Source organism: Artibeus jamaicensis, unplaced genomic scaffold (assembly GCF_021234435.1).
Source record: "Artibeus jamaicensis isolate MK-2021 breed Jamaican fruit bat unplaced genomic scaffold, CSHL_Jam_final contig_2790, whole genome shotgun sequence".
Taxonomy (NCBI): Eukaryota; Metazoa; Chordata; class Mammalia; order Chiroptera; family Phyllostomidae; genus Artibeus; species Artibeus jamaicensis.
This window is the reverse complement of record NW_026521616.1, coordinates 3,802,771-3,819,287: the sequence shown is the minus strand read 5'-3', so window position 1 is coordinate 3,819,287 and position 16,517 is coordinate 3,802,771. Positions and strand designations below refer to the sequence as shown.

Here is a 16,517-nt window from a genome sequence, read left to right as displayed (position 1 = left end):
TTCCTTAGCCAAAACCATCCGCTTAAATCCTGAGCAGGCCTGCTTTTGGAAAGAAGGGGAAAGGCTGTTTCACAATGTTAATGAGTTCTTCAGCTCATGTCAGGCTCTTGCTACCTGACACAAAGCCAGAGGAACCCAAGTAAATACCAAGGCAAACAATGCTTTTTCCTTCCCCACCCCACATCATTTGTTGGCCTGGCCCAGCCCAACTCTAGGAATATATGGGGCATTCGTCAGACTGGGGCCAGTTTCTCAGGTCTGCCCCCAAAGTGGGTGGACTCTGGAAATCTAGATGCTGTTTTCCTGCCCACTTGTGTGAGTGAACTTTTCAAGGAGTGACATCATATGGCATCTAGCCCACAGAGGCTCTGATGAGGTGAAGAGCATCTCTTGAAGATACCGTAGCATTACTGTATTTCTCACTGGAGGTGCTGGGTTCAAGTTGCTGTACCTACTTGGGTAAATAACTGGTTTTCCCCCCACCTGACTAAAATATCCTGTGGTTTCAGGGACCCTGTTTCATTTGTAGCCATGTTCTCCACAATACTCAGCACAGAGTCGAGCACATTGCAGTTGCACAGTATGTGCTTGTGATACCATTGAATCATGGGGATGGGCAGACCCTGCAGAAAGGGCTCCATATGAAGTGGTCAGCCAGGCTGACAGAAACCTAAGCATTCCAACCCCCAGGTAGCTGTGTTATTAACACTTGCTTGATCAGAGCAGAAAGGTTAGTGGTTTTTACCTCCGCATCAGTCAGACCAGACACCCAGCAGGAGTGCTGTCAGGCCCTTTCCTGGGAAGGTGGGAGGCAGGGAAAGGGTTGAAGTGATACAAACATGGTCATGAAGCTGCCTTTGACAGGCTGCTCTGAGGTAGTTCAGCCCTTCAGACCTTTACAGCAGAGAGGCTCCAATTGCTCCCCCACCTGGTGCCTAAGACCTTATTACAGGAGGCTTAAAAAATGAGCCAACCTGGGCTCCCCAGAGGCCACAGGTGTCATTACTCTTAAGCCATTCAGTCTCTCCCTTGAGCCCTAACCCCCACTTTGAATTCTGAGAAATAATCTAGCCTGAGATTGCCATTTATTATAGAAATAGAATGGGCTTGGTGAAAGTCATTTCCTTGCCCCATCTCGTTATAATCTAGGCTAATGAGAGTGTCTTGTCGTAGCCTTTGGGCTTCTCGAAATATTAGTCTCTTGGAGCCAAGACTTCACCCCTATCCCTTCCATGGACCTTCTGTGTGCAGGTAACTTCTGCCTGAATGCCCATCTGATGAAGGGACACTAATGTGTACTCTGTGTGTTATCCACCAGGATGTGGGCTTCACTTGTTCTAGTTTCCTCTGGACTTACTCCTCTCTTCTAGGTTTTGTTGCTAATTAGAGGCAGGCTGCTGGCAGCGCTTGGCAGGAGCCTGGGCTGAGTGGGGATGGTTTGTCTAGACAGTGCTGCTGCTTACCAGAGGAGTGGAGGGGAATGTTGGCAGTTTTTCTTGGGATGGTTTCTTCATCTTCTCCTTTCCTATTTCTATGCTTTCCTCTTGGTTCTTAGATACTTGTTTTCTGTCTCTAACAGAAGTTCAGGGCCTTATCAGTAGTGATCTATTCTAATCACATGGATTGTTACCACTTCCTCAATGCCTGCCATAGTAGAGTTGGAAAGTTAGAGAGCGATATTCAGAACCAGTAGGCATATGGTAGGATGGCTGGAAAGCCACAATAGAAGAATTGCTACACTGATGCTATTCATATGTTGGGACCTTCTGAGTAGCAGCCTGCTCCTTCTCACTCCCATGGTTTTCAGAAGTGGTTTGGAGCTGGCTTTGTGCACTCCAGTCATGTTTGCTCCTGTGGCAAATACAGGAATAACTGGAGTCAAGACTTTTAGTTAGGTTTCATTTGACAAGACTAGTGTCAATTAGGAGAGTGCTAAGGGGACTCCCCTTGGCTATCAGGTTAAAACGCAGGCAGGGACTGAGATCAAACATGTGGCTAATTATCCTTTTAACACTTGGAGATTCCTAGGTTCTCCTATATTACAGAGGGAATTAACAGATTAACTGCTGCCAGAGGGAGTTAGTCTGGTCCCTGATTTCATCTCCTGTGTTTACTGGGTGTCTCTTCCTCTGAGGCTGCAGATTGGGCTTCTGCCTTCATTTTGTCACCAGTTTCTCTCAAGTCTGGATGAAGTGGCTATCAGGGAAGGCTACTCATAAGGTGCAAGGTTTGGGGTTGTATATGTAGCTTACTCCAAATAATACCTCCGGCCACCACCAAGGTGGCTCCTTTCACTGAACTGTAGCCAGAAGGAAGTTAGTCAGGCTGAGAAAGGGAGGTGGGGAAGGATGCTAGTATTGGGAGCCAGATTTATTTTTCAGCCCTAGGGGAAATAATTTGTGAAAATAAACAGTAATATAGATTAAGTGCTTATTGTGTGCCATACACTGTCCTATATAAAAGCAACTCATTCAGTGAAAATACATCATTTGTAAGTGTCGTGTATTCTTTTAAGAGGAGGAACATAGAGGAGGTAAGGATGGGATCAAAGGTTGTGATTCAGGAAGATAACTTTTAAATTTGTATTTTTATGATTTTAATCAGTGATTGTACTCCTGCTATGTATACATTAGAGAGACTGAGTTAATTAAATATGCATTTTTGTAACTCTGGGCTCACACCAGTAGCTAACTAATGAAAGGCAGAGAGCCTTCAGCTCCAACTCAGACTGCCCACCTCGGGGTAACTGGTTCTTGGGAAGTGATGTGATACAGAATTTATACAGTTGATCCCTGTAATAACCTTCTGAGTGTTTACCCACACACCAGGTATCATGGTAAGTGCTCTGTGTTCATTATTTTATTTAGTCTTCCAACTCCCCTTTGACAGAGGGAATATCACTACCCTCTGGCTTAGGTGAGGAGAAGGAACCTGGTGATGTGACCAAGGATTGTGCACATGGTGAGGTAGGGAAGAGTAGCCCTTGGTCCCCAGCTTGCTGATGGAATTTCATCTGCCTCTCCTCAGACTGCTTCTCGGAGGAGTGTCGCTCTGTGATCCAGGAGCAAGCTGCGGCCCTGGGCTTGGCGATGTTTTCTCTCTTGGTGAGGCGCTGCACCCACTTACTTAAGGAGTCTGCCAAAGGTAAGCAGATGAGGAACCCCTCTGACTGGTTGGCTTTCCAGCTGCCTGGGCCCTGTGACAGTAAACTCAGAATACTACGCTGCTTCCTCACTGTTCTTTCCCTCTATTCCATTCTTCTCCTTCCCAATATGCCCTCTTTCTTTTGCCCGCCTAACTAGTCCTGCTTCCTTTTCCAGTCTGATTACCTTTATGGCCCTCTCTCCTCCTTATGGAACTGTCCCCTCCCTCTTTTCTCCCTCAGTAGTTAGGGTTTTCACTGTTCCTATGAGCTATTGTGAATTCCTACCACTTTAAAAAAACAGAAAAGTAAGTTTTCCTTTTTGTTCATAATCGATCTTTTGGTTTCCCCCCTTTAACTGTAGGTCTTTCTTTGTCTGGTACCTGGTAGGTGTTATAGTGGCTGTGAACCAGCCATCTTGGGAGACTCACTGGGCTGGAGCAGAGACTATTTTTAGCCCTTGTGTTAAGCAGTGTCCTGTATCCTTTAAGGCTGCCCTTAGAATTCCAATCCTGATTGCTGAGCCATGTAAGGCAGGGCCAAAGGTTGTACCTTTCCTTCAGCTCCTGGATTAGTATTTGTGAATAGTTTGGCCCCTCTCTCATCCTCCTGCAGTCATCAGCTTTGTGAATGCCGCTAGCCTCTGAGGCTGGTTTTTATTTTTGAGGGAGGGGGGGAGTAACTTTTAATTTGGAAACAATTTCAAATTTATAGAAAAGTTGCAAGAAGTATGCACAGAACGTGTGTGTGTGTGTGTGTGTGTGTGTGTGTATCCTTCACCCACATTCTCCAGTTGTTAGCATTCGACCCTACTTGCTGTAAGTTCTCTCTCTTTCCCTACACATACATCTACTTACGCTTATTATTTTTCTTCTGAACCATTTGATTATAAGTTACAGACATGGTAGCCCTTTACCTCCAAATACTTGATTTTGTACTTCCTAATAACAAGGACATTCTCTTACATGACAGTACTGTTATCAAAATCAGGAAACCAACACTGATATAGTACTGTTATTGAATCTACAGACCTTATTCAGTTTGTACCAATTGTTCTAAAAATATGTTTTTTTCTGGTCTAGGATCTACTCCAGCATCACACTTTGCATTTAGATGTCATGTGTCTTTAGTCTCCTTCAGTTTGGAATGGTTTCTTGATCTTTTTTTGTGTTTTATGACCTTGCCATTTTTAAGTGTGTGGAGCATTTATTTTGTAGAATGTCCCATGATTTGGGTTTCTCTGATATTTCCTCATGATCAAATTCAGGTTAGGCATATTTGGCAGAAACTCTGGTGCCATCTCAGTACTATGCTGAAGGAAAGCTAAAACAGGGGGCTAGAGGCCAGAGTAGTAACTTTAGCCAGGCCACAGGTGGAACAGAAACAGCTCTCTGCAGGGGCAGACCCAGTGCACTCGTTCTCTCTTTGTCCTGCTTTTCAGAATCCTTTTAGGTGCTGGCACTTGTCCTCCGCCTCTGGGCCCAGCTTTCCTGTGGACTTGGTCTCCCTTTCCTAAGAGCTTGCTGCCGTCCCAGCACCCTAGGCCTCACTCGGGGGCCACAGCAGACATAGGCCCAGTTCTCACCCTTTGCCTCTGCAGCTCAGCCGTCCTCTCCTGAGGACGAGGATGACCAAGATGACATCAAGGTGTCTTCCTTCGTCCCGGACCTGAAGGAACTGCTCCCCAGTGTGAAGGTCTGGTCAGACTGGATGCTCGGCTACCCAGACACCTGGAATCCTCCACCCACATCCCTGGATCTGCCCTCACAGTGAGTCAGCCTATTCATTCCTTCAGCACTGCTGGCTTTGGCCAACCTGTGTTTCCAGTTCTCTTCTCTGTCTCCTTCCACCCACAGCCCCTTGTTTCTCTCTTCCCTCCCAAATTTAACTTTGGTTTTACTCCTCCTTGAACACCATCCTTGTCTTCCGATGTTTTAGGTTATTTTTGTCTATGCTCCAGGCTTTTCCTCTTTCTCTCTCAGTCTTTCTTTTTCTCTCACTCCAAAACTTGTTGTGTTTTGTTCTTTTTTCTTGCTCTTGCTCTCTCATTCACTTCATATTGTTCATGTTCACTGTTTCTGCAGCTTCCTCTTGAGTGTCAGTGTGCATGTGAGAGACTTTGTCTCTTTCTCTCCCATTTAGTTTATCTCTCTGCATCTTTCAGGCTGTTTCTCACTGCTTCTTGTGCTGTCTCGTGCACTGTTTCCTTGCCTTCCTCTCGCAGCATTGTGTATGGGGAAGGGTGAATGCATGTACCTCTTTACTCCATTATCTTCTCTCCATGGGTCTCATCAGCATACCCCACCTCTGTCTCCCTGTCTCTGTATTTCAGGGCGTCTGTCAGAGCATTTGTTGGTGTGAACATGTTCGTCTGGGAAGTATATGTGTGTGCCTGAGTGTGTCTGTGTAGATCTGTTTGAATTTGTATGATTTTTTTCTCTTTTTAAAAATTGTGGAGATACACACACACATCAAAACACTTAAAATATATATAACAAAATTTGCCATCTTAATCATCTTTAAAATTTTTTTACTTACTGATTTCAGAGAGAGAAAGAGAGGAAAGGGAAAAGGGGGCGGGGAGAGAGACAGACAGAGAGACACATTTGTTGTTCCATTTTATTTATGTAGCCATTTGTTGATTCTTGTATGTTCCCTGACCGGGGAGCAAATCTGCAACCTTGGTATGTCAGGACGGTGCTCTAACCAGCTGATCCTGGCCAGGATTCAGTGACATTTTACATTCTGATTGATGTGCAACTGCATCTTTGTATCTCTGTGTGTATCCCTCTGTGTTCCTGTATGGGTCTGGTGGTCTCTGTATGTCTGAGTGTCTGTCTGTATTTCAGTGTGAGGGTCTGTGTGTTCCTGTCTCTGGGGATCAGTGTGTCTTTCAGTGTGCCTGTTCGTGTCTGTCTGTCTGTCTGTGTGTCCATGTGTTGTATTCATACCTATGCCTGCGTCTCCATCCTTCCTTGGGTTTGTAGATCTGTTTGTGGGGTTCTTGGGTCCCCAGGGGTCTGCTTCAATGTGTGTCTATAGTGTCCATGTTTCTGTGTCCATATCCATGTCTTCCTGTGTTTTGTGTCAGACTCTGGGTCCATGTCAGTCCATGTCTGCTTGGTCCTCCCATGTCTCTCTGTGACTGTGGCCTGTGGGAGTGTGTATTTGTACATGTGTCTGAATGTCTGTGCCAAGGCCATCTCTACCCAGGTTCATGTTTGTCTGGGACTGGGTCTCTGTTAAAGGGGGGATTTCTGTGTATGTGGGTCTGCCTGTATCTACCCACCTTACCTGTGTATCTTCGTCAGTCTCACTTAACTGCTTGCTTGCCTCTGCCTCTCCCTTCTGCCTGTCTCTGTCTGTTTTGGCGTGTCCCTTCCTGCTTGCCTCTGTCTCTTTGTCTGCCTCAGCTGTTTTGTGTGTCTGTGTCAGAGGTTAGCAAAGTGTGGCCCATGAGCTAAGATGGTTTACACTTTTTTCATGGTTGAAAAATATATTTCACAAGTCATTAAAATGATATGGAAGTATGATTTCAGTGTCCAAAAAGTCATATTGGAATATAGCTATGCTTATTTGTTTATTATTGTTTGTACTTCATCAGTGGTTGCTTTCACCCTGCATGAGTCGAGTTGATAGTATTGGGTTGGCCAAAAAGTCCATATGTCTTTTTTCTATAAAATAAAAGATACATTTTTCATTTTCACCAATAATTTTATTGATTTGGATATTTTGAATATGTCAGATATCTCCCGCATGGTGTAATATTGATTGTTCTCAGTTAATGTCTTGATTTGGTTTTTATCAGCTTCAACTGGTCTGCCTGACCATGGAGCATCCCAGTGAAAAATCTCCAGCACGAAATTCACAAACCATTTTTGACATGCTCAGTAAGTCACAGCACCTTCTCCATATACTGTACAAATCTTTTTTTTTTTTTGCACTTCAGTTGCATTTTACCTTTTCTGAAATAATAAAGCATAATATGCCAAAAATATTGCTTATTTTCTTCCACCTTCAATATTAAAATGGCTACACAAAAATTCACCAGTTTTGATGTTTTTTAAAAAATGTACACTGATAGGACAGCTGTCACAATATAATCTAACAAAATTGTTTTGAATGAAGTTAAAGACAACTAAGCACTACTACAGCCATCTTATAGAAAAAAACAAATGAATTTTTTGGCCAATTCAGTAGTTGTGACAGAAACCTTATGTTCTGCAAAGCCTAAAATATTTGCTATCTAGTCCATTACAGAAAAAGTTCACCAGCTCCTGATCTATATCCATGTTTCCATGTGTCCCATTTTTTCCTTATTAGTGTTACCGTATGCCTGTGTATTTGTGTTGGCATGATATATATTCTCTTTGCGTATAATGTAGGTGCCTGTCTCTGGTCAGCTGTTAACTGTCCATCTCTCTTCCTCCCTTTCCCTTTCTCTTCTTTTCCTATCACTGTCTCTCTTGGTTTCTCCGTCTGTGTCTTTGCCTCTCTCTGTTTCTCCTTTATAGAGAACAGATTTTCTCCTCCCTCTTCTTCCATCTTTATATTGTGGTCTCTGGCAGGAGTAGTACACTGAGAGCCCCTTCTGGCTCCTTGTCGGGTATGTATGTATGTGTTTGGTAACAAGCATCCATACCCAGCATCTCATCATTCTTCTCCAGTGCTCCTCTGGGAGGGGGAAAATACAGGAGCATACAAAGTGGAGACCGAGGCTCCTGCAGACAGTACTTCTAGGGAATGAGGAGAGGTGCTTCTCTGGGCTGGGGACCAGCCAGCCATGTGAGTCTCTAGTCGTAGGTGACCCACAGAAGGAATACTTATGCAGAGATTGCTGGCCAGCAGTTATTGATCTTTCTGTGTGGACTGTATAGTTAACTCTTCCTCCCCTTTCTTTCCTCAAATTTCTTTCTTGTTCTTCACCCCAAGATGTGCGCCCCTGGACTATTTGGCCCTCTTTCCCTATGCCTCCCCAACTCTAACTCTGTAACTGTGTGAGTAATGCCCACAGCATCAACAGTTCTCTGCATTCTTCCTGTAAACCCTCCTAGGCTTCCCAAATGCATTCGGACTGACGCCTCATGAGCCAGGGTTAAACCCTGAGCTGGACAGCTGGAGCCACACAGGTGAACTGACAGACCTCCTAGCTAGTGGTCAGCTGTTTCCTAGCCATGCTTCCCAAAGAGTTAATATGTACAGCCTTAAACTTTCCAGGCTGTTAATCTATAATGCCAACTAAGCAATTTGCAATTTTGGAAAGAAAATGACAAAGAAAGGCTCAGCTCCCCAAGTATCTGAAGCCACTGCTTCTGAGCATGTGCAGGAGTCACAGAGTGTTCCTCCCTTACTTTTGGGGGTTGTGGAAGCAGACTCTTTGTCCCTGAAGCCTAGGTCTTCCCTGGGTCACCTCACCTGACGACCATATGTCCCTTAGATATCGTCCATCCAGCTCCTGTTTACCCATATCCTGGGCCATCAGGCCTGTTAACTCTCTTCTGTGGCTGTCTCCTTTCATCCCTCCTCCCTCTCTTGTCCCCTTTGGCTTTTGTTTGGCTGAGGAAATGGAAAGCTCACACAGGAAGTGCTGGGCCTCATTTGCTTGAGGTGCTGAGTCTGTTTTTTCTTTGGATGCTGCAGCAAATGGCCCGTTGCCGGCTTCTGCGAGCTGCTGCCCATCTTTGGGCAAGGGCTCAATCAGCAGCTGGGCACGTGGTCATGAGCTACAGCCATCCCCAGCTGGGCTTTACCTCCTAGGTAAAGAGAAGCTGCTACAGAGAAGCAGAGGGGGTCGAAACACTTGACAGACTTGCTTAGTCTTTTCAGACTTTCACAGCAGGGAGCAAATCTGACCAAATAATGTACTGAATTGATTGTCCAGTAAACGAGTTCCTGTAGCTGTGGGCACCACTTACTCTCTAATGAATGCAGTCTAGGCTAGAGAAGTCAGTATGGTAGAGAATAGAGCCCCCTTCTGCACTGTATCTCTGTTGGATCAGCACTGATTATCTCTAGAAGGCAAATTTAAGCGTAAAGGAGGGACATTGTTGTCCTGGTGCCTGGCCACAAGGCGTGGTGGTTTTGAGGGCTGGTGCCAATGTTGGACAGAGAAAACCTGGCCTGACCATCACTGAGGATAATCCTACCTCATAGCCTTCAGGTCCAAGAACTGGAAATGTGGAATATGAATTTATCTCCTTCCTTTCCAGTTTCTCATATGGTCACCTAACACTGAGTAAATACTATGGTTGAGAGATTGGCGAGGTATGGTGGTTCTCTGGGTTTCAAAGTTGCGCCTTATGCCTACTGATCTTTGATATTGTGGAACCTTTTCTTTAAGACCATAAGGAATGACATACTCAAGATAGTTCTGTAGATGTCAGAATAGTAATCCTTCTGACACTTAAGGTCCTTGCGTGATCTTCATTTTGGAGGGTTTAGGAATGCTCTTAATAGAGTAGGAAGGAAAGGGCTTTCATTTAACATCTCTACTTTGCATGCTCTCATTCGTCTTGGCCTGCATTTGTTCTCTATGAAGACAAACCCCTCATTGATAAGGTGGCCAGATAGCCTACGTTTTAGTGTGCTTCTCCTCCAGAAACCTCACCCCCAGATTGTCTCCCTGACACATTAATTTAATCCTGTTCCCTGTCTCTGTTTTGTTAACTGTCTTTCCTTGTACAATTAGAGAATCCTTTCAAAGCATTCTCCACTCTCTCAAGGGTATTTCAAAGCCCATCATTAGTCTCCTTGATTCTCTCCTCTGGCCCATATTTCTCTTCTTTCTGGCCAGATCTGCTTTTCCAAGGCAGTAGCCATTTAGGCACATGCAGAACACTTAGAGTGATGATTATAATAGAAGATCACTGACACTACAGAGTGATAAGGGCAGGATTTCAGGGCCTTCCCACATGGTGGCACTCAAGTATGTGTGCTGCCTCAGCATGTCAGTAGGTTGACTTCCCATTTGTACCTGTTGTAATAAATGGCTTTATATCCCAGGAGATTTTGGTACAGAGAATTATAGCAGGGTGTGGAAAGTTGCCTTGGGCCTCTGTAAGAGACAGTGTCAAGTGCTTTGGTCTGTTTAGATCAGACCATAGTGTTTGGAGGGGCCATCTACTAATAGGGGTTGGGAAAGGAGTGGGGGCCCAGTTTCTGTGCCAGACCTCTCATTAGAAGGGAAAGCCAGCTACTCTCCACTTTACCAAATAAGCATGAGTAAGGTTGTGAGTGTCAGGTAATAGAAAGGAGCAGAGCAAAAGGCTTCCACAAGTCTAAGCATAGTGACCTCTTGTATCCCAGGATCTTTGGCAAGGCTAGGGCAGTGGGACAGCCTACCTCATTTCATCTTCTCTGCTGAAGCCAAATCTTCCCTCATCTTGATCTCTAGTTCTCAGTAAGTGAAAGAGTCAGGGGACTTTGAGAACATCCAAACCTAGCCCAGCTGTGGCAGTTGGTTTATTGCTTTCAGCTGGTACTTGAACCCAGGTCCTGGTCTTGGAGGCTTTCCCAGGTTTAATCCCCAGAGCTTTCTCTGCAGCTGTATGACACTGCGCTGACCCCGAATGAGGATAGGAAAATAGAACCAGTGCCAAGCCAGAGTCTCTTTTTCATTTGGAGTCTGGCTGTCTGCCCATGACCAGGGTTACATAATGGGAAACATAGCTGGGGCTCTGGAGAGCCCGCGTTTCACCAGGCTGCCCAGACCTTCGCATTCTGATGCTATATATCTTCCTAATTGTAGCTCAGATGCATTTATCACACTGTTGGATTGGAGTACTATAAAAAAAAAAACTCCAAAAATTCCTGGACTTGCTGCTTTTTCATGGTTTGTCTTGTAGAGTCTACAGAGCATGCTGGAAAAGGCTTACAGGGATCCCTCTGAGGTACTGTCACATAGGGAGACATAGATGTAGGGAGTATTCAGTAAGCTAATTTCCTCTGGGCGTCTACATGTGTTGACCCTGTAGGATGAGATAGAAATTCTTGAGTTAAAAAACAGCTAGTTCACTCATCCTCATAGGGCAGCTCTGAAATAAGAACTAATCCCAAGTCTAATCAGCACCCCTTCAAGGACGCTTAATACATCTTCCCAAAAGGGCATTTTAGGAGGTCACTAAGTAATAGTCCATCAGCACTTCCCTGAAGGAAGTGGTGGTGACTGTGGGAAGCCCCTTTGCTACCCTGGCTCCCCACCCAGTCTCCCTGGCTCCGGGTTAGGGCGTCAGCACTACAGCCTGGCACCGAGGGGTTCCTCTTCCTCCAAGTGCTGAGTGTGGGGCACACGTGATGTCTCCCATGGCAGGAACCTCTATCCCCTCCCCACTCTTCCCACAGGACTCCTTGTGAGAGGAAGGGGTGTTGGCCTAAGGCTTCAGTCTGACCCCAGCAGGGTACAGCAGCTGACCCCAGGGAGAGTACTTTCCAGCTCTGGGCCAAGGTCATTTGGGTCCAATGTGTGCTAAACTAAGAAGACGTATTGGAGTGGTTACAGCTAAAATTTAGAGAGGCGGGAACCGTGAGAATCCGCACCAGGGAGGCCACCAAGGGCTCCACTCATGCTGTGGAGATGTCCAGGTCCCTTGGGGGCTGCTCTTTCCCAAACACACTGTACTGATGGGTTTTACACACCACAGTGATGTGACAGAGGCTATACTGTAGCTTGGGAGAACTAAAATCAAATAAGGCACTGACCTAGCTAGAGGTTGAGGGAGGCATAGTCAGAGGTACTTGAGGAATCCTGGAGTGAGGTTACTGTGACCTGTTGTTGGCCATAGGGCTCCAGCTGCACTTCTTAGAACATAGAGAAGTTTATGTCCTTGGAGTAGTGTGGGGTGTGAGTTTCAGAATTTGACTTGCCATATTGGGCAAAATTAAGTTGGGCACTTTCCCAGGAGCCCATGTTGACTTGTTGGATTCAGGTCCATTTCTGCTATTAGCTGCTCACCACATGTAGTTTTCTCCATTTGGGCCAGAAGTCCTGCAGGGGTCTTATGTTGACCATTGAACCCTATGCAGAGAGTTGTGGGTAAAATATAGTGGTCCACAGGCCAGCAAGTTTTGAAAGGAGAATATTGCATATCTCTTGTTATGGCCATTTTTCTTTCCCCTTTGTGTATAATAGTCCATGGGCTTTCCCTTTTTCAGCTTCCTTGTGCCTAGTTTCTCTGCCATCTTGGCTCTATTTCCAGAGCTCCTCGCCCCAGGAACCAAAAGACCCAAATTGTTTCCCATCTGTACTACTTCTCTGATCTTCCATAGCTCCAAAACACAATGCAGGGCTTCTTCTCACTCAGGTCTTTCCGGGTTTGCTCTGCAGCTGTGGAGTTTGAATGTTAGTGTTTAAACAAGCTGGTATTACACAGGAAATGGCCACCTCCACAGGCCCCTGCAGGCTTGTAACATGGGGTCATTGTACTTGATATTAATCACCAGTCAGCCTATTCCCCCAGTAAAAATATGAAGGGGTGTGTGAGGGCTCACTCTTCCTTAGACTTGCTGAAAGGATGGCCTGAGCCTTGGTCAGGCCTTAGTGCTCCACTCTCCAAACCATCTCCCTCCCTCAGTCCTGCCCTGGATGGAGCTTGCAGAAAAGTTCCACCTGACCTCTTCCCTATAAAGCTGGCAGATCAGCCTTTTGTTCTGAGTTCTAGGAAGGAGATGGATTGTTGTGGTACAGTTTGCCTCACATATCTCATACCTTAATCTTTGAGAGCATGTTGTAGTTGAATAACATCTCACATGAGAAAACTTCAAAATTGTAGAAGCACAGAAATCCACTGGTCCACCTGAGACCAGGGCTTCCCAGTTCCTTGTACTAAAGCTACTTTTCTAATGTTGTTTGCAGAACTAACTCCAGCCTGAAGGGTTAATCTGATTCCCCAAGTCAATATCCCCCAAACAACCAGCCAAAAGTGTGTGTTGGTTCATTTCTGTGAAATGTGTTTCCCCAGTCACCTGGGCTGGCCTGGGCTGCATTGTATCGGCCAGCAGCTGCACTGCACTCAAACTGACAGCTACATTAAACCTTGGAATTCTGAGGCAATAAAAAGTAAATTAACTCTTATTTTTTTCCTTTCCTGGTGGAGTAAGTGAATGCATGTCTGTGGAGAAGCGAGTGAGCCTTGGTCCTGAGTGCATACCTCTAACTAGCCACTGCTGGTCGGTCCCAAGCTAGGATCTGGTGTCCAGCCAGGGGTCTGCTTTCCTGGTGTGTGGTGTGTTCTGTGGGGTTGGGCCACTGGGTCACCCTGCAACTCTGATCCCTGCTCACTAATCACATCACAGCTGCTGAGAGGCTCCCTTGCCACCATTCTGAGCGCCATAAATGGACTCATTGGATGCAGTTTCATGTTCTCTGGCTGCTTTGTGTCTGCTAGGTGAAGAATGCACCCTATCTTTAGTGGGATTTTGTGAGCTCTGGGACTTTCCCAAAATATGAGTTGGGACCAGAATAAGGTAGAGGGACTTGCCTGAGCCCATAGCACTCTAGAGGGTTCATTTAGAACCAAAGGTGGTATGTGATTCTCTGAAAAATCCTTTTGGAGAGTCATTTCCAAAGCATTTCTAAAAGATTGAGAGGTGTTTAAAGCTCCTCATAGCCATCAGGATTTGACTTGGACTGCTTAGCCTAGGCCAACCTTGAGTCCTTTGATTCCAAGGGCTGCTGTAGGGTGAAGGCTGGAAGGTACTCCTAACTGGGGTAAGGAACTAAAGCAGGAAAAAGCTAAGCTTTCCCCTTCTATTCAGGAAACCCTGTGTTTAACCCCTGAACTGACCTTTCAGCCCAGAGGCCTGATTGGGGTAAGCTGAGGTGATACTGCCCAGGTTTCAGGAATTACCTCATCTGTTTGCAAATATCTTAACTTTTGAGTTCAGGCATCTCACCTCTTCCTTTTAGTATTAGTTTCTTGACACTCCCTTCTTCCCCACCTTCTGTGGAGAGTCATAATATGGCCCACGGGTGCCTAGTTAGTTGTATTCTTGTCTGTGGTGCCACTTTGGAGTTGGGAACTCAGGACACATCCTATGTCTTTTGGAACCAGCTGCTAGTTACACATCAACACTGGAGTAGGAACTCTCATCCACTTGATTTTTGCAGTGAGTTTTAAGGTTTGGCACAAGATGGATGGGTGGTGATGGGCAAAAGGCAGATGTGGCAGGGGTCCCTAATGGTGGCCAGCAATCTCTGGGAGGAGTCGGTTTTGGTTTATCTGAGCCTTAGGGGACAGGGGAGCATGGTAATGAGAACCACATGGTACCACATATTTCTTCGTCTTAGATCCAACATGGTAGGGTGGGAGGATGAGAGAGGGATGTGGGGGCCTCCCACTGTGGCAGCCATGGGTAATTTTCTGCTGCTTCTCTGTGGCTGAGGATGCTGCTGCCCACACCTCCCACCCCCAACTACATCCTGAAGCAGGCTTGACTTGCACAGCACCAACCAAAGCCCCCAAGCCAAGAATTCAGCTGGGAGACTTTTCACCTTCTTCCTTCTCACTGTCGTCTTTCCTGTTTATTTTCCAAATTGCTGCTCTGCAGCCGAGCAGTGCCTGTTGGCCAGAGATCACCAGCACTGTGGGATCAGACTCAGGCAATGGGCTCAAGTGGCCAGCAGGGCACTGGGGGAGGAAGCGGGGAGCTGGAAGAGCCTCCCTGTGCGTCTCCCATGGGCAGCGCTAACCTCGGAGGCGGCCCTGAGCAGCCCTATCACATCCGGTGCTTGTCTTTGCAGCCGGGACTGGAGGATAAACTATCAGAGCTGTGGGGCAGTGCATCATTCCTCTTATTATTTTCTTCTCTGCAGATGGGGTCGTGGAAAGTTCAGTTCCTTTTAACCCTCAAAGTTCTGTTTATTCTACAGCTGGTAGCCTGAATGCCGCGTTTCCCATTACATCACAAAGGGGCTCGGGCAGATCACTGCACAGAAACGTGTTGCAACTGTTTATTTTTTTCCATATTTAAACATTTCTGACAGCCAAACCCAGCTGAGCCAAAAGATGAAGCTTTGTGAATGAGTCTGGTTGTTGGTGTCTGTGCAGAGAGAAGTTTTAAAAAACCTTTGTCCCTCCGGTGATTCTTCCCAAACATGTTCTTTTTCTTGGGCAAAGCCTGTGAAGAGAGTTACTTCTGCTGTACACGTGTGTTGATTATGTGCCGTCGTGTGATTAATGGTGCTGTGTTCTGCCTGGTTCCCAGGACACTCTTGAAAACAAGATGTTTCATTTCATTGCCTTTTCCTAGTGCAGTGATTACAGTGAATAAACCAGTGCAGGCTTCTTCCACCTGGACCCAGTCAAGGAGTCTCCACACTTCTACTCTACTTTCTCTTCCAGCCTCACCTTCAATGGCATGTCCCTTGAATGCCCTCCTTTCTGCCAGCCTCCCAAAATTCCTAGTCTCCAGGAGCAGCAAACTGCTTAAATCTGAGGCCCCTCCCTAGCAGATTTGGCTCATGCGCAATAACTCATCTGGGAAGATTCCAGAATGTAGCTCATTCATATACCTCTCTTTGCTTCTTGCCACTTCACCTCTTGAACCTAATTATAAAACTTTTCTTTGTAATTCTTTTATGGGTCTCACTTTTTTTGGAGTACAGCTTAGCATCTGTACGGTACTTGCCTATTCCAGACTCCCTGGTCAGGTGGTCCTCTGGGGAAGAAAGCCAAGTATATAGACTTGGCAGGCCCTGTATCTGACTGCGGTTTGACCATTTGAGCTATGTCTTGGGCGGGCAAAAAGAAAGTTGTAAGGATCCTTAGCTCCCATTAAAAGAGGGATCTGCACCACAGTAGGTTTTTGACAAATAATGGTAACAGAGAAATGAACCTTCTTTTTATAATTCTACTCTGGAGTTTGAACCGGAGAGAACCAGACTTTGCATTTTCAAGGTTTCTCCTCAGGGTCAGCTAGGACCCAGTGATATGCAATGATGATGACCATCCATTCCATTTTCCCAGGACTGAGGTATTTCTGGGAACACAGGGCTTCGCTGCTAACGTAGGGACAGTCCCAGGCAAAGCAGAATGGTTGGTTACATTATGTCTAACCTTCCATAAGTGAGGGAAAGAGAGAGAATAGGATGGCCAAGATAGCACTGATAGTGGTTCATCTGCTGAAATGCACGGGAAGCTTGGCAGGCCGGGAATGAGGTTTTTGTTGGATGTGTGCTTAATTGTTTTTCTGCTTATATGTAGGAAGAGATTTCTAAAGCATTGAAGGAGGGAGGGAAAAAAACCACATGACTCTTTTCTGTGATGTGACTAGCCCCTCTGGTTGTGAAAGAGGTGGGGAGATTGGCACTCTTGTTGTCTGTGTGGCATGTATTTGGCTGGGAAAAAGTGGAGGGATTTGGGGAGCTGCCTCAGGCACT

At 45.9% G+C, this 16,517-nt stretch overlaps 1 protein-coding gene across 1 annotated transcript in view; it reads left to right on the top strand.

The window, feature by feature from the left end:
• Nucleotides 1–16,517, top strand: part of SMG6 (SMG6 nonsense mediated mRNA decay factor) — a 237,378-nt gene that overhangs the window by 108,380 nt on the left and 112,481 nt on the right. The window contains exons 11-12 of the mRNA XM_037133716.2: nucleotides 3,028–3,144; nucleotides 4,743–4,911. Of these exons, the coding sequence (XP_036989611.2) occupies nucleotides 3,028–3,144; nucleotides 4,743–4,911 (286 nt within the window). The remainder of the gene's footprint in view (nucleotides 1–3,027; nucleotides 3,145–4,742; nucleotides 4,912–16,517) is intronic.